Source organism: Platichthys flesus, chromosome 16 (assembly GCF_949316205.1).
Source record: "Platichthys flesus chromosome 16, fPlaFle2.1, whole genome shotgun sequence".
Lineage (NCBI taxonomy): Eukaryota > Metazoa > Chordata > Actinopteri > Pleuronectiformes > Pleuronectidae > Platichthys > Platichthys flesus.
In genome coordinates, this window is record NC_084960.1 from 3,984,861 (window position 1) to 4,009,987 (window position 25,127).

General features: G+C 43.8%; 3 protein-coding genes across 4 annotated transcripts in view; 1 reads left to right on the top strand and 2 right to left on the bottom strand.

Moving 5' to 3' along the window:
* Positions 1–384: 384 nt before the first annotated feature.
* desi1a (desumoylating isopeptidase 1a) lies at positions 385–4,574 on the bottom strand. Its single transcript, XM_062407841.1, has 6 exons — positions 4,410–4,574; positions 4,158–4,179; positions 3,387–3,456; positions 3,103–3,212; positions 2,877–2,999; positions 385–2,640 (listed from the first exon to the last, which is right to left on the bottom strand). The coding sequence occupies exons 1-6, from the start codon at positions 4,498–4,500 to the stop codon at positions 2,550–2,552; spliced, it is 507 nt and encodes a 168-aa protein (XP_062263825.1). The 5' UTR covers positions 4,501–4,574; the 3' UTR covers positions 385–2,549.
* A 761-nt stretch (positions 4,575–5,335) lies between these two features.
* Positions 5,336–17,139, top strand: flii (FLII actin remodeling protein). Its single transcript, XM_062407679.1, has 31 exons — positions 5,336–5,478; positions 6,773–6,883; positions 7,530–7,601; positions 7,790–7,870; positions 8,036–8,283; positions 8,418–8,521; positions 8,730–8,905; positions 9,159–9,316; positions 9,583–9,667; positions 9,840–9,987; positions 10,097–10,227; positions 10,486–10,593; positions 10,679–10,783; positions 10,916–11,095; positions 11,235–11,317; positions 11,519–11,593; positions 11,909–11,992; positions 12,120–12,291; positions 12,466–12,573; positions 12,663–12,854; positions 13,045–13,149; positions 13,280–13,369; positions 13,467–13,606; positions 13,895–14,159; positions 14,240–14,394; positions 14,489–14,549; positions 14,704–14,832; positions 14,996–15,102; positions 15,208–15,313; positions 15,420–15,485; positions 15,595–17,139. Exons 1-31 carry the CDS (start codon positions 5,416–5,418, stop codon positions 15,727–15,729), a joined length of 3,843 nt encoding a protein of 1,280 aa, XP_062263663.1. The 5' UTR covers positions 5,336–5,415; the 3' UTR covers positions 15,730–17,139.
* A 365-nt stretch (positions 17,140–17,504) lies between these two features.
* Positions 17,505–25,127, bottom strand: part of llgl1 (LLGL scribble cell polarity complex component 1) — a 28,838-nt gene continuing 21,215 nt past the window's right edge. Inside the window, exons 13-24 of one of the 2 annotated variants that reach the window (XM_062407708.1) lie at positions 24,586–24,690; positions 23,740–24,032; positions 23,468–23,618; positions 23,253–23,391; positions 22,840–23,153; positions 22,513–22,704; positions 22,330–22,402; positions 22,045–22,159; positions 21,358–21,422; positions 20,622–20,757; positions 20,434–20,516; positions 17,505–19,607 (exon numbers count right to left, since the gene is read on the bottom strand). In XM_062407708.1, the coding sequence (XP_062263692.1) occupies positions 20,438–20,516; positions 20,622–20,757; positions 21,358–21,422; positions 22,045–22,159; positions 22,330–22,402; positions 22,513–22,704; positions 22,840–23,153; positions 23,253–23,391; positions 23,468–23,618; positions 23,740–24,032; positions 24,586–24,690 (1,662 nt within the window). In that variant the 3' untranslated portion in view covers positions 17,505–19,607; positions 20,434–20,437. Of the gene's footprint in view, positions 19,613–20,433; positions 20,517–20,621; positions 20,758–21,357; positions 21,423–22,044; positions 22,160–22,329; positions 22,403–22,512; positions 22,705–22,839; positions 23,154–23,252; positions 23,392–23,467; positions 23,619–23,739; positions 24,033–24,585; positions 24,691–25,127 lie in introns of both variants that reach the window. The other variant, XM_062407707.1, reaches the window with a different exon arrangement.

Genomic DNA, 25,127 nt, shown 5'->3' on the forward strand with positions numbered 1-25,127 from the left:
GACAATAAGGGATCTTTGATTTGATTTGACTCAACGCTCTAGACGGTTTACTCTGGGATTTGAAATCACAACCTCTTAAATAAAATCTATCTGTTGTTGTGAGGACATCTGGAGCTGGAGAGACAGAGCAACAGAGTCCCCTTGTGGATGAGGGAAGAACTGCAGTGAGATAGTGCAGGAGGTAGAACAGGTGACATGATCTAATCAACTGCTTTATTCCCATTATAAGAGTTTTCCTTATGTACATTAATTCGTTTTATACACTTAAATCACCAAAGTCTAAGATTTTCACATAATGTAACACACATTTTTTTTTTTTATTTCATATTTTGAAGGTGTGAAGTCCATGTTAAATGATAAGGAACAAACCAGAGAGTCACAACATTTGCAGTCAATGGCTTTATGTATAGGACAGATTACAAAAAAGAAACAATTACACAAACCATACAAATAATATGTATTTAACATATCCACCATAGTTAGAGTATTCAAATAGGGAATAATATCCATAAATAAATGTTATGAATTTCACATTACAGGTCACGGCCCACCAACGACACGTCACAGCGAGGAGGGGCGACCTGTGCAGTAATACATTTCAGTGGTCCGGTTAGCATGTCAGTTAGCTGAAGGCAAAAAAACAACAGAACCCCGGATTCACCTGAGCTTTCTGGCCTCTCGAAGCACGATTCAGTTTTTAATTTCTTTCAAAGTATCCAAATACTTAAAAGACGTGAGGTTGAGCTTTGAGCAGCGACTGCTGGGAAGGTTGTGTGTGCGTGTGTGTGTGTGTGTGTGTGTGTGTGTGTGTGAGAGGTTTGTTTATTGCAGGAGAACACGGTGAGTTAAGTTAATGCTGGTTTATTGACTCTGCGGTTTTCTTTTTCCTGTGCCTCTTCCATCCTTCACTCTGTCTGTTGGCTCATGAGGTTCAGTGTGTTTCATGTAAATCAGATCAACTATAAGCACGTGATCCACTGTGTGTGTTATCTAGAGCTTGAACAGATATATCTTCTTTCTAATGGCAAAATGCAGCGGTTTAACTTCGCCTAATTTTTTTAAAGATATTTAGGGTCGGACATTCATGCAATTAATTGAAAACTTCACAATGTACCATCTGTGCTAAGCTATAACCACGCCAGACTGCAACCAAGCCACCGGGAAGATGAAGGCACAGAGATGTATTTTGAATCAAACACACTCTGGTGGCTGTTAAAGGACTCAAGCATCAGCTGTTAATAAGTCAACAGGGCAGAACTTCATGTGCAATTGTTTAGAATTATCCACATGGCAACTGGAACATAGGTATTTAAAATAAGAAAAAAAAAAAGAAGAGTATCAGTGATCAGCATCTACCTCTGGAGGTGGGGGCACAGGCCAAGAGGCACAACTTATGTGACGTTACTGCGATGTAGTTTACTTTTAGTCGATTTTAAACAAAATAACCGAGAAAACTCATTTCATTTTCCAAAACTGAACAAAAAGCCCTCACCTCCATCACCAGGGTTTACTTTTGTACGCACAGACATAGGTGAATCTATGGTGACCTGATCCCAGTCCTGCTATAGAGATAAACACGTTATCTTATCTCTTATATAAGCTTAAAACCTCTCAGCTCATGAGGCACCGGTCACACATTGTTTGTCCCTTCACAAACTCTGTGACAAGTGGAATGACAATGGAAGGTTTGGTAAGGAGGCGACCGGAAAGAGGCTGAACTCAGGAGAAACAGAGACAAATATCAAAAAGGTACAAAATGATCTCTGGGGAGAAATGCAGGCGACCAAATAACAAAAAAGTAAAACAAAACAAAAAAATGCTAAATTAAAATCTGATCATGACATTTAAAGATTAAAACTCTATTTTCTATCTATATATTAACCCGCATTCCATTGATTTGAATATATTAAACATACCTATGCTAAAGTGATCAGATTCATTCCATTGTAGTCAGCAGGAGATGATTCTCGCTGGAGGAACCATGCGTGAAACCTGATAAGTGCGGAACTGAAATCCATATCGAAACAACTTCATTAAATAAACAAACTCTTATGATAAATAAAATGTTGCTATACCAACAAAAACACTGTTTATTATATATTATACTATATATGAATGCACCAATGTGCTAAGAGGTATATTAATGTGTTAAATCTATAATGAAATACACTTTGTTGCCATTTACTTCTAAAAACTCTTTGAGGAGGCAACTCATCAAATCTTCCGTGTTTTATCAAATCTCGATATAATAGACTTTGCTGGTCTTGTGAAATTAAAACTTTATAATTGATCATTAATATATCACATTTCAACTGACCAAGGCACCATCAAATTTCATCAAGTGGGCAGGGAGTCACATTCACCGACCCACTGGATTTTAAGGAAGAAATATAATAATTTTAAGAATTGAGGTTTTGTCTATCAATTATAGCTTCATATACTGCTAAGAAAGACAAAAGGACAAAAAGACAGACAGAAAGAAAGATGAACTTGAGACATATTAGTGACTGACTACAATGGAAGTGACCTCGGACACTGCGACTCTCAGGTTAGACGTTTCTGCCTCCGTTGATGACGTTGCCCCCTGGTGGTGCGATGTGGATCGAGTCCAGGATGGGCCGCAGTATTTGGCCGAATGGTCTGAAGACAAAAGAAAGGAAAGAGTCGATAAGATTCTTCACACATATTCATACAGGCGATGTGTTGCTGCCACAACAGAAACAAAATGACGCAAGGCAGCATTTTGAAACAGATGACGGGTTGTTACTGAGCATGTGAGCCTCTGTCTTGCTCGGATCTTATCAGTGAACAGACATGATCATGTGGTGTCGGGGAGGGGGGGATGAGTCAGCTGAAGGACTGAGGTCTACACTCACGTGGAGAGGACTTCGGACGGAAGGTCGGTGATGTAGGAGGGGATGGTCCTGCCCGTCAGGAACTGAGCCACCTCGTTGGTGAAGGTGTTGCAGTTGTGCTCAAACAGACGATACCTGTCCCCTCTGAACCAGGAGCGAATGGAAAACATTTAATAAATCAGAGCTAGTGAGGACAGATCATATAATCCCAATGAGGTGCGGGGGAGATGAAGAGCAGTTATTTCACCTGTATGTACTCTCTCCCAGGGAGGATAGGTATTCCATGAAGATCTCCTCGGACACTTCGGTCTCACCCAGCTCCACGACTGTGTCTGGAGGTCCCAGCATGGTCCCACCCTGACAAACATATAACACGCACACACACACACAAATATTGACACAATATGCGACAGCTGTTGAAGAACGTATCCCGATCATTGTTGTTTTATCGATCTGAGCCTTATATACTTCTCTTACACTAACACTTAGTGAGTATACACAGGTTTCAAAGACAGTTTCAGTCCAACTTACCGGTGGACAGCTGGAGATCCCCTCCCCGCCGAAGAAGAACTCATCCCCGTACGTCACTATAGCCGTGTGCCTGGAAGAAACACATCACTCAAAATTGGCAGCAGCATTTATATATACATGTCCTTAAGGACAAGTGGGACTTTGTTCATGATTAAAAGGCTCATTGTGTAAGATTTAGGTGAAAGGGATTCCATTAGCAGAAATTTAAAATAGAATAATCCTAGTGATGTTTCAACGAGTGTGTTACATCTATATTGTATGCATTCTTTTCTTTACCATAGAATGACCCTTTATATTTATATACTTTTACATTAGGAGCGGGCCCTTTTTACGGAGGCCACCATGTTTTTTTTTACAGTAGCCCAGACTGGACAACTAAACATCTTTTGGGTTTTTACCACAACTGAAGGTTACAACAGGTTCTCATCCAGGTTTGGAAGGGGAGGGTGAGGTGAGGGGTCATCAGCTGCAGCATACAACTTCACCACTAGATGTCACTAAATCCTACACACTGAACCCTTTAATTTATGTCCGATGAGATGTTTGTGACAAAAGATTGTAATTAACATTGTGTTGTATCTCCTATGACTAACTTGTCTTGTGAATTTGGGGTTTTCAAAACTTCACACAACTTCTTTCAGCAGAATCCAAACAACAAACAAACTGGGACAGAATCTCTGCCACCAACAAGCAGCTGATTTCCCCCAGGGGAGGATGTTAAATCCTATTTGGTCCAGTTCTGACTGAGCTACTCATAGGAGAGGTTCATACCAGATCCCATCCAGTTGTTTTCCTGTGTGAGAGAAGAGAGGACAGCAGTCAGAAGAAGCAGATGATCCTCTACACAAGATACATGTCAACGGAAATCAGCCATGTTTTACATTCTACACTAAGGTGTTTCAAACAGCTGTGTGGTCCTGATAAGTTCCCAGCAGAGAGGAGCCTCACTGCAGCCGGTGTCTGTCACCATCACTTGTTTGTGCCTGAGGCCACACTGCACCGGGCTTCTCTCTGAGGACTCACCCAGCATGATGGGGCTGAGGCTGCGGGCCATCCCTCTCGACAGGTCGTAGATGTACAGCTGTACATTGTACCGCGTAGTGGTCTTATCCATCACGTACACGGATCTGTATTTTTATGTTTTTTCCTGTTAGCTGCCTCGGCTAGCTCCGTCCGAACAGCTGACTGGGCGGGGCTGGAAACGATGATGTCATGACGTATTCTTCTTTGGTTTTCCGGTAGACCAGACACAGTTTGGTGCACTGCTGCCCCCTATTGTTATGGAGTCTTAAACCATGACTTAAACCAAATAATGATTTACTATAATATGATAAGATGTGATATATTATATAACAATCCTGTATTAGTCCCACAATGGGGAATTACAGCAGCAAGAGTTGAAATAGGAAGTAATAAATAAGTAACATGCAATATTTAAGTGTAAGGGATATAGTAAAATATAAATTGAACTAAATTAATACATAAAGTGTAGAAACAGAATAATTAATTAAGAATAAGTAATAATGCAATAAATATTGTATATTATTATATTATCAAAATAAAATGAAATAGGATAAAATAAAATGAAATATGATACATGTAGTATTATATTTTTTTAAAGCATATACAAATACAAACAAATAAGGCACATTTCCTGTTTTTTTTAATCCAATAATTCAGTCCCAGATTGAGTAAAACATTAACATTTAAAATAAAAAAAACAGACATAATCAAACAAAAGATTAAATAAACAAAGAGTCCGAGTCATCTCATGTTTCTAAAATGTAAGGGATTTCGAAAAAGCTTTTTTAACTACGACTATTTTTGAAATGTCAAAGTAAACAAAGCTTCTCACACACGTGGTTCCACACTCGCTGTTTTCCCTTTCCGGAGCAGTAGGTGGCGCTGAAGCCACCTCGAGTCTTCGTCACCCCACGCCACGAAGAAGTCGCCCTGCCTCCCTGTAGCTTACTGTGGGCTCGGCACCAAAATAGACCGTCTTGGGCTGAGCAGCTGACTTCCAGCGGTAATGGCTGCCACCGGAGTTCTTCCCTTTATCAGGGGGGTGGACCTCAGTGGAAACGACTTCAAAGTAAGGATTCGAACCCACAGTCTCTCCCGGTAGAGAGGCGAACTTTAGCTTAGCTACGCGGCTAAAGCTAAAGTTAGAGGCTGTCGGCGTAGCTCGCTGAAACGTTAGCTTCGCGGCTGTAACATTGGGCGTTAGCCAGTTGTCAGACGTTCCACATGGACTAGGTGGAGTCCGGATAGTTCCTGTGTGTACGTCTGTTTATACACTGAGCAGTTGACGTTAAAAAAAATAATATTTGTTAGCTGTTGAATGAATTAGCATTTGTAGTTTGGCGTAACTTCAAGTTTGTCTCCAAACGTCACATTCGCTAGCTACTTAGCTTTGGCTAACTGGGGCTCTATCATTGTATACTTTAGATTACACTGCGGCCAAGAACAGCGCTGGGTTGTGTTGTTGTTGCTGGTTTGTGTTGTTGCTGGTTTGTTGAGTGGCTGCAGATACACATGTGAAATCTGACCCAGTACAACTCAGCGGGGAGGAGCAGCGGTGACAGCTGGGAACATCTGAGGTGAACTGACAACTATCTGTCTGTCAATTAAACTCTGACTTCATCACAGGTGTGGGAATAAAGTGAAATCACTGGTTGGTCGAGTCCGGCTTGTTACTCAGCGAATGGCTGAGTCTGGGATGACATAATTTCCTCTTCCTCATATCAACACGACCAGAACAGACATTTTCTCATGTGTCACATCCTGACAGGCACAGACAACAAACCATGAACTCATGTGGCTGATTTGGAAATGAACGCTGTCCACATTTGTACTGTCACACCCATGGCCTCTTAATAACATTGACTCCCACAGGCCTGATGTCAGATTCTATTCTTGTGTGTAGACTGAGGCTGGCAACAGAACAAAAACTATCATAATTTAATTCAATAGTAATATATCAAAGGCTCAATCTTTGCACGATTCTGCATATGCATTAGTTTATCTTCTTCTCCTTTTGCCATAAATGACAATGCAAATTTGTCTATATTTGATTTTGGGAATGTAGGTGTATTAGTATATGTATTTTTGTACATATTATACAATACAATAAATAAAGATGTATGAACAATGAATTAATGCATTGTTTAAACCAAATGAGAAGGTAAAACACACAACTCAGATTCGCTAAATGTTGTGCATGAGTTTGTCGTTCTCCAAATATAATTAAACATCACAACCTTCGCTGATATTTCAGGTCCAAATGATTCTGGCAAATTAATGTCACTAATGTAAAGCATTGGTTAGTCCAGTGGAAGCTTTATTGTTTTCAAGTCACTTATGTCTCTTGTTGTGTGTCTTTCCAGGGCGGATACTTTCCAGAGCACGTCAAGTGTATGAGCAGCCTGCGATGGCTGAAGCTGAACAGGACAGGACTGTGTTACCTCCCAGAGGAGCTGGCCTCTCTGCAGAAGCTGGTGAGACATTCTGGTGTTTTTGTATCGGTAATAATGAGTTAAACTTTTACGTTAGCAATTTAGATTACCTCAACCATTTTCCAGATATTATCCCTTTGTTGTTTTCAGTGTGTTCAGTCTCTGGGTCTAAACAATGTTTCACTTGTATACTGTAAGTGTGGGTAACAGAGGAGATCACAGGAGCATGTTGATGCGTTTCGCCTGTAAAACCTCACCTGTATCTGATAGGATTATCTAATCTAACTCTCCAAAGCAGTGCTCAGCAGGCCACTGAAAAAAGATCATCTACACTAGTGTGCTTGATCTCTTACAGAGATAAACAAGATTAGTGGGTTGTCACTGCTCAGGGTTGTTGTTCTTGGGCTGTGTTTCGATAAACTGCTGCTTAAACTTGATTCAATCGTTGTGGTTTTTTGTGGGAATAAAAAAAGAAATTTACAATACAACAACAACCAATGACAAAATGTTAAATTACATTTTAAACAGGAAAGAGGAAGAGGGAGGTCTTATGCTTTTTAAAATCCTGTTTGTAGTTAATTCTTTCTGCGTAGAGATAACTGAGCATTAATGCAAGTGGCACTTAATGTGATATTTCAATTTAGTTTTATATTATTTAATGTCATGTGTGCACATTTTTTTTCTTCAGGAACATCTCTCCGTGAGTCACAACAGCCTGACCACCTTACATGGAGAACTGTCCAGTTTACCAAATCTACGGGTAACTGATACACTCACAACAAAATGCATATAAAGTACATGTAGAATCATTTTGTTATATCATAGTCAATGATTTCAATGTAATGCTTTGACAAGTTCACATTGTTTTTCTGGGTGACCTCCTATTTGTACCATATATGTCTAATTCAGCTATAATACGCCACTAAATGTGTTTGATTATGTGTGCAGGCGGTGGTGGCCAGAGCCAACAACCTGAAAAACTCTGGAGTCCCAGATGACATCTTTCAGCTCGATGATCTCTCTGTGCTGGTATAATAATCTCAACGTCTTTCTTTTCTACCCACATTTTTATTTGTTATTTCCACTTTCACTTCACGTATGTCATCCTCTCCCTGCTTTATTATTGGTTATGAAACATCCTTGTCCCAAACGTAATCCTGGACCCAAGCTTTAACTGTCTCTCTTCTCCTTTAGGACCTGAGTTTCAATCAGCTGACGGAGATCCCCAGGGACTTGGAGAACAGCAGGAACATGCTGGTGCTGAATCTGAGCCACAACGGTATCGACTCCATCCCCAACCAGCTGTTCATCAACCTGACAGACCTGCTGTACCTGGACCTGAGCGACAACAAGCTGGACAGTCTGCCGCCCCAGATGAGACGCCTGGTGCATCTGCAGACTCTCGTACTAAACAACAACCCACTGATGCACGCACAGCTGCGGTAAAAACACACTGCTATTATTCTTTGCCATCTAAATCAGGTCCCATGTTAAGTCTAAAAGTTTTAAATGCATTTCTTTTGTTTGTTTCTTCTGCTGCTCTTGTCTTTGTGTGTCTGTGTGTGGGTCCGAGCAGCCAGCTTCCGGCCATGGTGGCGTTACAGACTCTCCACCTGAGGAACACGCAGAGGACCCAGAGCAACATGCCCACCAGCCTGGAGGGACTGACACAATTAGCAGGTAATACCCACACACCACACACACATACACAATCACTGACTTACTCACAGAGACACTTTCATTCCTACATTCCTTCTTTATTTGCACTTGCATTTTTTAAAGAATTGTATCACTATACATTTCCTTATACCCTTGGAGGGGAATTCACCCACTGTTATTGAATATTCTAACAAAGTGCAATTCCTCGTCTCCCTCATATCTCTGCCAGATGTCGATCTGTCATGTAACGACCTGAGTCGGGTGCCGGAGTGCCTGTATACGCTGGGCAGCCTGAAGAGACTCAACCTGAGCAGTAATCAGATCTCTGAACTCTCCCTGTGCATTGACCAGTGGACTCAGCTGGAAACGCTTAATCTGAGCCGCAACCAGCTCACCTCACTGCCGGTAAGAACGATAACCATTAAACCACCATTTCTGTACAAGTGTTCATGGAGTTATGTGTTCTAACTTAATTTCAATAATGTCTTACTCTGAAAGTTGAATTAGTTTGCAAGTGTCTGTAGCTTTGTAGTGGATCAAACTGTTGCATGGTATTGTTTATTTTTATAATGTATTTAATTGTAAGTTATCAGCTGGTTATTTTTTTAAACTCCTCTGTACTATGTCTAACATTTAAAGTTTGTGTGTCTCCATCTAGTCCGCCATCTGTAAACTGTCCAAACTGAAGAAGCTGTATGTGAACTCCAACAAACTGGACTTTGACGGGGTTCCACCCGGTGTGGGCAAACTCTCCAGCCTCGTTGAGTTCATGGCTGCAAACAACAACCTGGAGCTCATCCCCGAGGGTCTCTGCAGGTGAGATTCTGGCTGAGATGCCAGACTTACACTTTCTAAATTGTCAAATGATAAAAGATAACGTTATTTTGTAGAAAAGAGACCAAAGGGAAATCAAGTGTTTATCCCATTAGAAAATAAGATTGACGCAGGAACAGAATTGTCTTTAGTTCAGGATTTCTTAATCACTACTTTCCAAAAAAAGAATTGATCATTATAAGGAAAGTGGGTTTGATACAGTCCATTGTGTTGGAAAAGGTAAATTCTCTTAACATGCTGTTTTGTAGGTGTGGCAAGTTGAAGAAGCTGGTGCTGAATAAAAATCGCCTGGTGACACTACCTGAGGCCATCCACTTCTTGACTGACCTGGAGGTAAAATACTTATCAACTTCATGCAGTAGTTTTCCAATGAAATAGATAATAATAATACAAAGTTAAAGTCGGTGTCTGTAACAATGTTTTTTTGAGTATATTTCATGAAATATAAGTTAAATCTATAAGGATTTTAAACCATCTAAAACCTGTTGTCATTTCCTTTCTGTAGGTTCTAGACGTGCGTGAAAATCCCAACCTGGTGATGCCTCCTAAACCAGTGGACCGAGCAGCCGAGTGGTACAACATTGACTTCTCCCTACAGAACCAGCTGCGACTGGCCGGGGCCTCGCCTGCTGTTGTGGCAGCTGCTGGAGGAGGTGTGTGTGTGTGTGTGTTGCTGTGTGTGGAGCTTGACTTTTGGACCATATCAATGTGTTTGTGTATTTTCTCGAGGCTCAATCTGTATCTGTCTGTACATGTGTCCAGGAGCCAGCCCAAGAGATCACCTGGCGAGGAAGATGAGGCTCAGGAGGAGGAAGGACAGTTCTCAGGACGATCAGGCGAAGCAGGTGCTGAAGGGAATGAGTGACATCGCACACGACAAGAAGAACTTAGAGGTAAGGAAAACATGTATATAAAGAACAGTGTGACAAAGGATTGACACACTGTCTGTGGATCCTAGGCTGTTATTATTAAGAACAGTTCTCTGCCACTACTATGAATACCTTTGGTTTAATTACTGTTCTGGCAGTTTGATTGGTTCATTTATGTGTCCTATAACCTCAGAAGCAGTTGACAAATGGGTTAAGGAAGAAGAATTAACTCAAGAGGATTGACTTACAATGAATTTACCAAGAAATCTGCTCATTTTGCAGGAGAACGGAGAGATGAAATATGGAGATTTAAAGCTGAAACGATGGGACAAGAGTCTGGAGAAGCCTCAGCTCGACTACTCTGAGTTCTTTGTTGAGGACGTCGGGCAGGTATTGTGTGTTTTTTGACAACGTGTCTGCTTATGAATGTTTTTTGCAGATTGAACACTCTAACTCACGCTCCCCTTCCTTGCAGATTCCTGGTGTAGGAGTGTGGCAGATAGAGAACTTTGTTCCCATCCTGGTGGATGAAACGTTCCATGGAAAGTTCTATGAGGCGGACTGCTACATTATCCTCAAGGTAACATGTCAGATTCCTGTAGATATTTGTGGCTGGAAATTAATCTAGCTGGAACATCTTTTAAGTTTTCCTGCAGCATATTACCTAAGAAGACCCCCCCCTCCATCTCACATGCTTCTCTTTGTGATGTAGACCTTCCTGGATGATAACGGAGCTCTGAACTGGGAGATCTACTACTGGATCGGTCAGGAAGCCACGCTGGACAAGAAGGCTGGCTCTGCCATCCATGCTGTCAACCTCAGAAACTTCCTTGGAGCAGAGTGCAGGACGATCAGGGAAGAGATGGGAGATGAGAGCGAGGAGTTCAGTGCTGTATGTATAAACACGATGTACAACCTTAGCTTGCATAAGGGCAATTCACTGTGCATAATGCAAAAACACATGTATTCTTTTGGCTGTGATACAGAGACGAAAGGTTGCAGCTTTTTAAAACTTCGTTTGTCTGATGCAGGTGTTTAACAATGAGATCTCCTACATCGAGGGAGGAACATCCAGTGGATTCTACACTGTGGAGGACTCTCACTACTCTGTCAGGTAGCCTGGAAGCAACGTGTTCTACAAAGCAGATCTTACTCTGTGAAATCAGTCAGACATTCTTGCAGCTTTTGTTTTGTTCTCTGAATTCATTTGGCTGTTTCCTGCACATCCGTGTGTAATTAATTCATCAGCCTTTGGTGTGACTGTGTCTTTTTGACCTAACAATATTTTATAATATATAACTTGTGTGTTTCTCAGGTTGTACAGAGTTTACGGAAAGAAAAACATCCGACTGGAATCTGTGCCTGTGAAGAACGTTTCCCTCGACCCTCGGTAAGTGTCACACACTCTTCCTGCTTTACATAAGATTTTCATTTGAATCGCACTTGCATGTTCACCTCACCTCACCCTCCAACACACACACACACACACACACACACACACACACACACACGCTCTCCTTTCCTAATACCTTTGTTATCCGTCTTATGTCTGCTTGACTTAATCAGTACATTTGCAGTTGACCTGCAGTTGATGTGTTGCTCTTATTGTCTGACGGCTATTTCATATGTTCACTGTCTACATTTGTTATGGATAATTATGCCGATAACGTTGTGTTTCTTTAACACTATTCAATTTTTTTGGCAGCTTCGTCTTCCTGTTGGAAACAGGGTTGGATATCTTTGTCTGGAGAGGAGCCAACGCCACTCTCAGCGGCACCACGAAGGCCAGGTGAGACACAAATCAAGTGTCGACACAAACTTCTCTGCCACTTGGTCGACATATCTCACGTCAGTTTCCACGTTTGGGACTCAAGTGCAAAACCGATAAGTGCAGTGATCTTATTGTCCTCTTCCAGGTTATTTGCAGAAAAGATCAATAAGAATGAGCGCAAGGGGAAGGCGGAGATCACAACCCTCATGCAGAACCAGGAGCCTCCAGCTTTCTGGGAGGTTCTGGGAGGACAACCGGAGGAGATCAAGAAACACGTTCCAGATGACTTCTCTCCCGTCAAACCTAAACTATACAAGGTACATCTTTATAAGACCCATGCTGTGAGGGTGTGATGCACGTTGGTCAGGGTTGTGTAGGAGGTTCACTGTTGAGCTTTCTGCTTGATCTCCAGCTTAAAGTCATCTGTTATCAGATGCACGATGTGTGTAAACATCACATTTCACGTATGTTTTGTTGTGTTCAACCTGTAGGTGGGTTTGGGGCTGGGCTACCTGGAGCTGCCTCAGGTGAACTACAAGCTGTCAGTGGAGCACAAAGACCACAAGATCAAACTGGACACCCTGCCGGAGATGAGGCTGGTACGTGCAGCCGCTGCATGATCGCCTAAAGGCAAGAAAACCTTCCTCCCTTTTTCACACCTTCCTCTTTTTTCCATCACCCCCTTCAGGTGCAGTCTCTGCTGGACACAAAGTGCGTGTACATCCTGGACTGCTGGTCTGACGTGTTCATCTGGATCGGGAGGAAGTCTCCCCGTCTCGTCCGCGCAGCCGCCTTGAAACTGGGTCAGGAGATCTGCTCCATGCTGCACCGGCCCAAACACGCCTGTGTCACCCGCAACCTGGAGGGCAACGAGTGTCAGGTAACAAGTGCTTAGTCCTCTTTTAGCTGCTGTCTTTGTATCTCTTGTGAGGATAAACCAACACATTTTAAACTTAACATTCCTAAGTGTAATATTTGTCTTTAAATCTTTAAGATACAAAATTAAATGTAAAATACTACTTCCTGTTTCTTTCTTTTCTTCACTTCCCGTCGTCGTCCTCTTTGACCAGGTGTTCAAGTCCAAGTTTAAGAACTGGGACGATGTGTTGAAGGTGGATTACACCAGAGCAGCTGAGACTGTCCAACAGAAGGACCAGGACAACCTGCAGGGCAAGGTCAGTGTGTGTTTCCCCACAATGTTGATTTGTCACAAAATAGGATTATCAGGTGTTAAAGATTTGCACTGAAATGTGTCCCATGTGTAGCTGCTGATGTCTATTTGTGTGTTTGTGTTTTCTCTTCAAGGTGAAGAAGGATGCAGAGAAGAAAGACCAGATGAAAGCTGACCTCACCGCTCTCTTCCTCCCCAGGCAGCCGGCCATGCCCCTAACTGAGGTAACCACAACTTACACACACACACACACACACACAGTTAATATCCTCCTTTACAATCCCTGTTTGGAAACACACCTTGTTTGTGTTCCGTCTCCAGGCTGAGCCGCTGATGGAGGAGTGGAACGAGGACCTGGATGGGATGGAAGGATTCGTGCTGGAGGGAAAGAAGTTTGCTCGGCTGCCAGAAGAAGAGTTTGGGCATTTCTTCACACAGGACTGCTACGTCTTCCTCTGCAGGTGTGTGTGTGTGTGTATGTGTCTGTGTGTGTGTGTGTAGGAGAGAGAAATGTGAGCGCTGTTGATTGAGGTGTTAATGAGAGGTTACAAGTTAAAACAGCTTTATGCTGCTAACTCTGTATGGAAGTGATCATTGTTACATTGTGTACTTGCCGATGCCCCACCCAGCATCTTTGTGTCATTTCATCAGAGTCATTTCATTTGGAACATCTCCAGTGTTAATGTTCTGTGGAAAGTTACAAACCACTGACTGTTAAACTGAGCCCTAATGTTCCTGTGCTTTCTCAGATACTGGGTCCCTGTGGAGTATGAGGATGATGAGAAAGACCAGAAGGACGGAGAAGGTGCTGTTAGTGGTGTTAGTGGTGGAAGAAGAGGAGGAGGAGGAGGAGGAGGAGGAGGGGGAGATGATGATGAGGACAAACAGGCGGAGGAGGACTTCCAGTGTGTGGTTTACTTCTGGCAGGGCAGACAGGCCTCCAACATGGGCTGGCTCACCTTCACCTTCTCCCTGCAGAAGAAGTTTGAGAGTCTTTTCCCAGGAAAACTGAAGGTGTGGAGAAAGATCAGTGCTTTTATCATCTTCTTCACCTTCATCACAGTTTAGTGACCTCAGCCTGTTTTGTGTTGTAGGTCGTGCGAATGACGCAGCAGCAGGAGAACCTGAAGTTCCTGTCCCACTTCAAGAGGAAGTTCATCATCCACAAAGGGAAGAGGAAACAGAAGACCGACTCGGCTCAGCCCTCCCTCTACCACATACGCACCAATGGCAGCGCGCTTTGCACCAGGTTGATATGATGCTCGTTATCGTTTTCATGCACGAGTCATAACACCGCTCTCGTGTCCTTCTCATTAAAATGATTTATCCTCTCCCCCTCTCAGGACCATCCAGATTGTTACTGACTCATGCAATCTCAACTCCGAGTTCTGCTTCATACTCAAGGTTTGGGTCTTTTCTATTAATCTTTCTGTAAAGTTTTATCACAGCAGAGGTTTCTGTCTCCTCCTCCTCCTCCCCCTCCTCCTCCTCCTCCTCCTCCTCCTCCTCCTCCTCCTCCTCCTCCAAGCAAACATGAAACATGAGGTATTTTGTGCAGGTTCCATTTGAGAGCACAGACAACCAGGGCATTGTTTACACGTGGGTGGGCCGAGCTGCCGACCCCGACGAGGCCAAACTGGCGGAGGACATCATGAACAGCATGTTCGACGACACGTACAGCAAACAGGTACGTTTGTGTTTTTGTTTGTGTGTGTGTGTGTGTGTCTGAGCAGCAGTGTAACATTTGTTGAGAGGGGCTACATGTGAAAATACAACCTGAAGTATTAGACACAGGTGTGTGTGTTAAAAAGTCTATTTAGTCACAACTGATCAGCACGTTTGTCTTCTAGGTGATTAACGAGGGGGAGGAGCCGGAGAACTTCTTCTGGGTGGGGATTGGTTCTCAGAAACAATACGACGAAGATGCAGATTATATGAAATACGCTCGGCTCTTCAGGTGAGTGACCGTAACCTGCTTTTAACTCTTTAATCATCATAAATGAACATGTGATACAGGTTATATCACTCTCCTCTGCTCCCCCCCACCCCCTCCCTGCCTCAGGTGCTCCAATGAGAAGGGTTATTTCTCTGTGTCGGAGAAATGCTCTGACTTCTGTCAGGACGACTTGGCTGACGATGACATCATGTTGCTGGACAACGGCAATGAGGTAACAATAAGTGATGCTGTGGTTTGTCTCTCTCTCTCTCTCGCTCTCTCTCTCTCTCTTTCTTGACAGTGGATTTCATCACCTCTTTGTCCTTGTTGTGTCTCAGGTGTACATGTGGGTCGGTACTCAGACCAGCCAGGTGGAGATCAAACTCAGTCTCAAAGCGTGTCAGGTGAGTGAGAGCCTGCAGGTCGTCTTCTCACTTTGATTTCGTGTTACTTCTCCACCCACATCTTACTGATCATCTCCTCCTCCTCCTCCTCCTCCTCCTCCTCCTCCAGGTTTACATCCAGCACATGCGCTCGAAGGACACCGAGCAGCCGAGGAAGCTGCGACTGGTGCGAAAGGGAAACGAGCCTCACTGCTTCATACGCTGCTTCCACGCCTGGGGAGCGTTCAAAACCCCCCCCGCTTAGAAACTGCTCTCACCTTCGTACTGATTGATCCGCTGCCATGTATTTTCTATCAGGATGATGATGATGATGATGATGATGATGATGATGATGGACTTTTGGCCAACATGTTACTGTCAGACAAAGATTTATTCAGTGAGCTGTTTTTTTTAGGCTGCGTTTTCTCCGTTTCTTGTCTTTGGGACAAATATCAGTTTTTCTACAAGCTTTTCCTGGCAGCACGTCTAAATGCTGTTGTTGAACGAGAAAGAGGAAATATGTTTCAAGATAAAACAGATCCAAGGTGTATAAAGGCTTTATAAAAACCCAAAGGGAAGTGAATCCCCCGACATATCGATCTGTGCTGCTGCTTTCACGTGGCGTGCTCTGCGTGGTCGATAGTTTCCAGGGGAGGAGGTTAAAGGTCGCTCCTCTGGGCTTCGTGCCGTCGTGTGCGTCTCATCTGAAGCAGATAAAAGTTAATTTTACACTTTTGTTTTTTTCCCCACACCTTTGAGGAACTCAACAGAGAACAGCACTATATTGTTTTTCGGAGGAATGTTAGATATATATATTTTTCTCTCATCGTGTGGAATATACACTGAAACGGGATCTGCTCTGTTCCCACATCCTGTTCCCTCACCTTTCACTTGACCACTGATCTGCTTTGTTCTACGAGCTCAGTGTCTCTGATTTAACGATGCTTCAGACACGTTTAGTTGATTTACCCAAAGAAATCTCGAGGTCAGTGTCCAAGTTAAAGATTGAGAGACGGATGTTTAATGGATAAATGTGCAATCAGAAGTATCTGGGAAACTTGTCAAAATGTTTAATTTTCTTAGCTTTTCTTGAGCTGAAGAGTTTGCTTTCAAAACCTGTGGTGAAATCATTTTTGAAAGAGTAAATGCAGAATGTTTCAAATCTTCCAGGTTTCAAATTTACGCTTCAATCAGACTATGATGATATTGTGTTGCTTTAATTTTTCTGCTGGTTTTGAAGCTTAACTCTATTTTTATCGCACTCTTTAATGGGAGATCTCATGCACCATATCAGTTCATATCTTAACAAGTGTCGTGACTTCTGCTTCCGCTGCTCTCAGATCAGTAGGTGATTTTTTCGGTTCACTGATGTTCAGTAGCCCCGGCGTCACGTTGGGCTGCAAAAACTGCTGCGATGCTTCTTGTGATCACGTGACCTGTGTAGTGTGCAGGCATTGGTCCCAAGCAAGACATGAATTCTCTCTGTAATCCCACATGGCTGCAACTTTCTTCTTTCGTCTGTTTATACTATATTTTGTGGGATGAACTGTTTGCCTGCGAGGATGTTGAGTCCTACACACGTGTGTGTGTGTATATGAATATGTGCACACGCTCTTGATGCCACCTTCAGATGCTTTATTTATGTATTTTATATAAAATAAATTCTCACGCTGCACATCTGGTGTCCGATGATCATTCTGATGTTTGTATAAGAAGGAAATTGATCTTCAAACTACAATGAGTAGTTTATAATTTATATTCAATGAAGCTTTACTAAATTGTTTCTGTTTACATTCATTTTTTCCCACCAGTTTTTATCAGTAACCTTGACCTGTGACCTTCACCATCAAAATCTAATCAGTTCATTGAGTCCAAGTAAATGTTTGTACCAAATTTGAAGAGTTCCCTCAAAGTGTTCTTGAGATATCTTATCAGTTTCCTGCCTTTATGCTAAGCTAAGCATCTGCACTGTCTGTAATATGAAAGAGACACGGAGCCACAACCATCATGGAGAATCAACTAAATAACAAAATATCCAAATGAGAGTAAATAATTTTATTAACATTCACAATTTTTATTCAGCCGAAAAAAAGAAGCTAAATGACCTGATTAAAATCCTACACACGAAACTGAATCACAAAGTAGAAACAAACGAGTCGTAATTGTGGAGTTAAAGGTAAATCGTGCCAGCTGGAGCATGAAAGGGTTAATTATTCAACCAGAACACCAAAAAAAAAGAAACTAACACGAGTAAAAAAAGAAGCGTGAACATGAGTCCTACCTGTCGAGCTACGTTAGTAGTGAGGTCCCTTTTTTTACGTTTTACACAAGGTGATGGAGAAGCTAGAAGAACCGAGCGGTTTTACTATCGTCGGCTCGTGTTAAACCTGTGTTTAGCAGAACTACATCTAGATACTGGATCAGTTTGTTGTTTTAATTATTACAGTGAATTCTTTAAAAAGTGGCGGTGAACTCAAAACGTCTGTATCTAGGCCGATATTACCCAGAATGCACCCGTTCACAGACAGACACATCCCACTCATCCTTCAGACTGACTTTGCTTCCCTTGCCACACGTGCCGAGTCCAAACATTCAGGGGAGGAAGGAAGGAGCTCCGATTCCATCTTCATCTTCCAAACAAGGATTTGATTTGAACAACATTGGATCTATTGGCAAAAACCTGATTATTATTTTCATGTTTAAGTTTTCACCTGTGTTTATTTTACGGTTTTAGTGCAGCTTACATTGAGCCCTTCATATCGACAGAGGGAGGCGCCTCGTCAGCCGCCATGTTGTGTCCCACGTTTCTACAGGAGCCCAGAAGGGACAAAGCAACACCTAGGCTCTAGAAACAAACTAACTCTTCAGGCTGTCACTTACTCTGTAACTTCAGATCACACCGTCCGTTTGTAGCCAGATGTTTCACTGAGGCTGCAGCTGTGTCGTACCATGAAACATCGAACCGGCCACCTCTTCTTCACATTAGACATTTTTCACTGACCAATCAGAATATAACAAATTTAAAAAAAGGTAGTTGAGAGAAACCAAGAATCAGTTTTGAAACTTAAGACCATTAATTTAGTAAAAGTATAATTTCACCTGAATCTGCTCTAGTCCTTAATATAAAGAACACCTCCACTTCCCTGCTCTGCTGGTTCCCTTTGTCATTGCTATCAGTTCTTTCTTCTTGTAACCCCCCCACCCCCCCCCCCCCACTCTATATTTCCTTCTTTACATCTTTACCTTCTCCAAAAGCCATAAAAACATATTTTACAGTGTAAATCTTTTGCAAAAACCCCTTCAGATGGTTTTTCTTCAGTACCGAGAGACGAGGCAGAGCCCGTTTAAAACCTGGGGAGAAAATGTGCTTGTGTGCAACGTCCGGTTCGAACCAGAAACAGCTGATTTGTGCTCCACCTCCTCTCTGGGTGAAGGCAACTCAACTGCCCGTACTGGCACCTTCCAGGGGGAAGAATAGAAATGCTACAACTTTCAATACTCTAATATTCAAAATACTTCATTTCTAGGTCTTGATCTCTGTGAAACGCTACAGCTCTCCCTCCTTCAGTCTCTGCTGGACAGGTCGTCAGCAGCCTGAGGAACAGTCCTTCACTTCCACTAGTGTGCACGAGGAATCTACAGTTCCAACTGTGGGAGAAGCTCAGACTGAGCCGAGCGTGCCACAGAACTCTGGATAGAAAAATAACAACATGGAACAGCTTCCGTTAAAGTCTCTTTCCTGGAGTCGTAGAGCGAGGCATCCAGGGGAAAGGCTGAGGAGGAATAATCACACAGGGCGTCAAGATGGACGACAGAAGGTTCAGCCTGTAGTTCATGAAATGAGAATTGTCACGTCCAAGTCTGTCCAGAACCAGACGATCCTCAGCTGGACCTTCATTGTCTTTCTGTGATTTCATGTTTCCAAGGTGGTTTAGAGAAGAAGAAGATTTGAGTTCCTCCGGTAGAAGAAGCCAAACCAAGTCTTCAACATTGAGTTGTTTGTCCGTGGTGTGGCTTTCCTCTCAGGAGAGTGCAGAGTGCGGGCGGGGGGGGGGGGGGGTGGGGGATCCACAGTGGGCTGATGGGAGACGTCTGTGGTGCAGCACGAAAATCTGCTCCTTTCCCACTGGTGCCCCTTCCTGTCTATACTTTAACAAGAATCAGAGGATAAAATAAATAAAAACATTAGAACACAAAAGCTTGTTTTCAAAGACGGAATATTTATATATAAATTAAGCAAATGTTTTGTGTATTATCTGTATTTTTAGATTCCACCACTTGGGGGCAGCAGAGTTATATAAAAAAGTGAAGCAAAGCCGTGTTTACAAGTCAAACAGGAGACGAGTGAGACGTCAACAACCTCCTGATTCATTGCCCCTGTGAGCACAGACTACTGACACCAGATGGATGAGTGTGATAAGTGCAGAGGAAGTGAAAGACTCATCAGCGCATGTAAAGATTCACTCCTTCACTCCATGTGTGTTTGGTTCTGTGAGGAACTTTCCAGAGGAAACACGTGTTAGTGAAACTTGTATAAAGAATGCATAGAGAAGATAATGGGGCCTGCTCTACAGCGAAGGTCGAGCACAAATCAAATAAGACTTAAATGTGAAGGAATAAAGAAGATACAGACGCTCCAGCTCCATGGACAGTGCAAAGAGAGTGAAAACTAATTTCCAGAGCTACATTAAGAAACAGTGAAAAGCACACGAGGGTTTTCAGTTTCCCTCAGTGGAAACGATTCAGCTCCACAGACTGGTGGAGAAAGAAACCAGTGGACGGCTTGTTGTTGGAATGCAGAGCTCAGACAGAACAAGGCTTTGAAGTTTCCACACTCTGGACCAGCTCCATTAGAAACAGGTGTGTGTACGTGTGTGTGTGTGTGTGTGTGTGTGTCTTCTCAGACTCACACACAGGAGAAATATGAGTCCACATTAAAGTAACTGTGAGCAGGATCTTCGTTTCTTACTTGTTCAGTTGATGAGGATGCCAGTCGAGTGTCCCTCCTCCTCCTTAATGTTCTTCAGGTTGTTCTCTGCCTCGTCCACAGTGCTGCAGGACACACACACAAACACACACACACACACACCACAGAGTCATTGACAGGATCAGATCAGTGGGAGCTGTGCACTTCCTCATACAAACGTGTAAACCCACGTTAGGAAATCCCTGACGTCCTCCACGGTGAGTTCTCCGGTGGAGTCGAGGGTGAGGTCGGCGCAGCTGAGGGGGGAGCCCAGCGGGGTGTCCAGGTTGGGAGAGGACAGGGAACCGGGAAGCTCCTCAGTTTGTCCTGTGAGGTGGAAACACAGAGAGTCAGGGGGGGGAAGGAGGTTTCTGTATTTCAACGATAAAGTTTAACAAAACTGTGGCAAAACTCTTTAAGAGTAAGAAAATGGGGAACATTACAAAACGGAGGCTGGTTCGAGTGAAAGAGCTTCTTTGAATATTTAACATAAAAGATAAAAAGATGTTAACTTATAATGAATTCTGTCAAATCTGTTTTGTCTCCTAGACTATTTTTAAAGGTGCAAATCAGCAAAACAATTAAAAACAAAAAACATTACAATATTGTGACAGACTCTGCTCTGGTAACCACAACAACCATCGTTTCCTGTCAGGGAGGGAGGGGAGGGGAGGGGAGGGGGGGGGGGTGCTAGGCTGAAGAGGCAACTGGGGCATACTGAATGGTTACTATGGAGACCAGAGTGGAACCCCTATAACGCTGGTTGGGGTTTAAGAGGTTCAGAGAGGGAGAGAGAGAGAGTGATGAAGAGGGAGAATAACAAAGGGGGGAGAAATACAAAGAAGACAGAAAAGCCAGGCTGTGTGTGTGTCTGTGCTTGTGTGTGTGTGTGTGTGTGTGTGTGTGTGTGTGTGTGTGTGCACCTACCCTCAGCCTGACTCATCTGGTTCTTGTGGGTTCCGTTGGCCTGTGGCTGCGTCGTCATACCATCGCTGAGGAGACACATGAACACACCGTTTACTTTGGCAGCAGACGGAGAACTGATGGAGAAAGTATCATTTCTTTGGTTTTACATGCAGCCTCACGCTGGTCGTGGGCCACAGAGAAAACACTGGGAACAATGGGTTTGTCAGCTCCGGTTGTGGGGTCCAGGGACCACCAAGGCTCTGTTACAGGCTCGTGATTCAGTTTTCTGCATTAAACGGTTGGAAACTCTGATCTGATCTTCATCTGATCCACAAGTATAAACAAATGTGCACCAACTATTATAATCTCATGTCTTTATCGAATTCATTTCTCGAACAATTCAAAGTGCAGCAGGATAACAATAAGTGAACCCTTGGAACCTTTAGTTGTATTTTTTCATTTTTCTCTTGGCAGCATTCACACGTTCTGCAACGCTGCTCAAACATCAGGAGGAATTTTGGATCATTCTTCAGCTCAGACAGAATCTTAGGGAGTTTGATATGAATATTTCTCTTGAGCACATCTACAGCTACAGTCTGGGTTTTTAAATGATGACATTAGGGTTATGTATCTGGAAGTGGAGTGGGGAAGCATCTAAGTGGAAACTGTGCCTCTTAACACAAGGGGTTGTTTGTGTGTGTGTGTTACCAGGCAAGTGTGGGTTCAAGTGATCGATCCAGCTGAACGGAGAAGAGCGGCTCGGTGACGACCTTCGCAGACAGTGAGAACCTCTCGTACTCTGAGGGAGAGATCAGGTAAAAGCCTGAGGGGAACAACACACAAGCAACAATTAGGCAATTACAACTTTAACTGAGAACTGTAAACATGCGCACGTTATCCTGGACAGAGACACAGCTCTATTCATCTGTCTTGTATTTGGGATGAAGGCAGAAGTCTCAGTCACTAAAAGGTGATAAAAGGTCTTCTCCTCACCCTGTCCATTCTTGGTGAAGACACATGATGCAATACCGCTGATGTCTTCTTTGCGGATGCAGTCGTAATGAACCTGAAGAAACACAAAGTGCATCAAAAAAAATAGTCCAGTAATAACCACCCATATAAATCAGTAATACTGCAGTTACTATACAAAAATAATCAAAGTCAAGCTGAACCCACCTGTGGTCGCAGGGCCGGGATGTTGAAGAGGTGCATGTCCCCCATGTTGGTGAGACACACCAGTGTGTGTTCGCTGTAGTCTTCCTGAGCCGTGGAGCTGAAGACCACCAGGGCCACCTTCCTCACCCGACAGCCCTCATGCGCCGTCAGCTTGAACTTGGTCTTGGCGCTCACCTTGGGGAGAGAGAACACCTGGAGGCAGAGAGAGAGAGAGAGAGAAGAGAAATCATTGGTTTCCATAAGAACTGAACTGTATTTAGAAAACCAATGAAACAACACAAACACAGCTAGCAATACAAATGTACAAAGTGTTTTTTCGGCCTCCACCTTGAGCTGTTCCTCTGATGCGATGAGGACAGAGTGAGCGTTGGTCATATCCGGAGCGATGGCGAGGTCCTGGGAGGCTTCGTACGGGTCCGGTAATGGTTTCCCCCGGCCGTCCAACACGCAGATCGACACCACAGGGGCCCTGTGCATCAGCTGAATCTCTTTACCCAGCAGCGCCTCCACGCACACGCTGCCCTCGCCCGCACCGCCCCGCTCACACGCACGTCCCGAGCCGATGCCGGGGACCTCCAGAGCGTAGGCGTACACACTGCCCGAATTGGTGCCCGCCCAAAGTGTGGGGCCGTGGTGTGTACCTGGTGTCAGAGGCAGAAGATTCACAATGAATCAGGGCTGCATTATCAGACTGAAAGTTCCACAACCAGTCCACACTCTTGACTGGTGAATAAACGCACCATCACGCAGGAAGGTGTCGGCGAAGCAGAGACATCGGACGACTCCAGACAGCGAGTCGTCTGCTGACCGGGGCTCAATCCTCCGCTGTATAGGAGCCATGTCCTCCTGCTCGGCTAAAGCAGCGTTAGCCTCTTGCACCTGCACATAACAGTCATTAAAGTGAGAAATGACTCAGTCTGTTTGCCCTGTGCATTGACCTCTAATGACCATTTACCTTGCTGGTGGGTGTGGTGATGGGGCGTTTCTTCCCCGACACCCTGCTCTTGCGAATGCGTCTAAAGCTTTGCCGTAAGGACTTCTTTAAGGACTTGACTCTGGACAGGGGGCCCTCCATCGCCAGGGAGTCATTAGGATGTAGGGTGCATCTAGGGGAGCATGAAGAGAAAGGGAATGTAAAGAAGAGAGGTAACAGATTGAGTATGAATTCTGGGAAAATGAAACGTCCTTTATTTGAAGAACAGATAGTAACATCCCGAGCTCCCTCACCTGGCCAGCACAGCGTTTCGTCTGTGGTAGTCAAACAAGCCAAACCCATGACTTGTCCCAAAGGAGATCAGGTTCCACTCGGCATGCAGCGCCACCGCTGTGACTGAGGCCGGGGGCATGCACTGCACCAGCACCAGAGGCTGGAAACCTGGGGGGAAGGGGGCGGGTTTGAGGCATGGATCCAGCCGGTCGTGGCCCTTCCAGGTGAAGCCCTCCCGGTCCTGAAGCAGATCGACCACCGACACGTCCACGAAGTGGTCCGAGGGCTCGTCACTCAAACCCATCACTATCACCTGCAGACATGGAAGAGGCAAAGAAACATCGGGGCTCATTCAGTTCTTGAAAATCTGTAAATGAGTGACAGTAGTAATGATGCAGTTTTTCAAAAACACTCCCAAAAGTGAAACTTGAGAGCAGTGAAAATCTGGGCTTAGTTTCTTTGTTGCACTGTGAGCTGCAGTGTTTACAGAAAGCACCTTTTAAGTGCAGCGAAGTCTGAACATTCAATTACGTGTGTTTTCTAAATATCAGTATTCGTCATCTCCAAAAGACGAGAGCTATTGTTTTCAGATCAACTTTCCTCTAACAGCAGCATCAGGCCTCTTGTCAAACTTTAACTTTGCAGATCTCACACCTCAGGGGCATTATCATCTACTGAGCAGATGAGGCTTTCAAATAGATAAACATTTTTTTACCGAAGTAGATTCTCTTGTTGTTCTTGCATCGAGGGAAAACAACACATTTTGAATTGACATCAGAATAACACGTAAACATTCTATTGTGTGATGCATCAAGCCAAACACAGAGCTCGGTGTGTTTACATGTTATTGAATGTGCTTCTAGTACCTGTCCAGCAGTTCCAGCCACCACCAGCTTGTTGCTGTATTTGCACATACTGATCTTCTGGATGCCGAGTCGGGGGTCATCACTGTAGGGGTCGAAACAGCCCACCTGCACACACACACATTGGGACACGAGTTCAAAGAAAAACGTAAACTTGTGTTTTAGGTGAATCAACATTTGTTTGAGTTTGAAACACTAGATGGGGGGGTTGATGATGCACCATCCACCTGCTGTTGATGTTACTGCAGCTAATTGAGCACCAATAAGATGCCAACGACTTCTGAGGCTCATGATCTGCAGCCAGTTGTGTAACAGCGGAATAAAACAACTTGCAAATTTAATGCCAGACACCAAAAACTATGAACTGACATCTCTCACTTTCATTTGTGCAGAAAAGGTGGCAGCTTCTGATTTGTTACTGATGCACGTTTCCACTAAACTCTTCACCCCTTCAGCTTTTCCCACCAGTGCTTGTAAAACAGTGTCTCACTCGGAACAATTATCCGAACAGACCATAAACAATTCTGGTGGAAGCAGAGATCGAC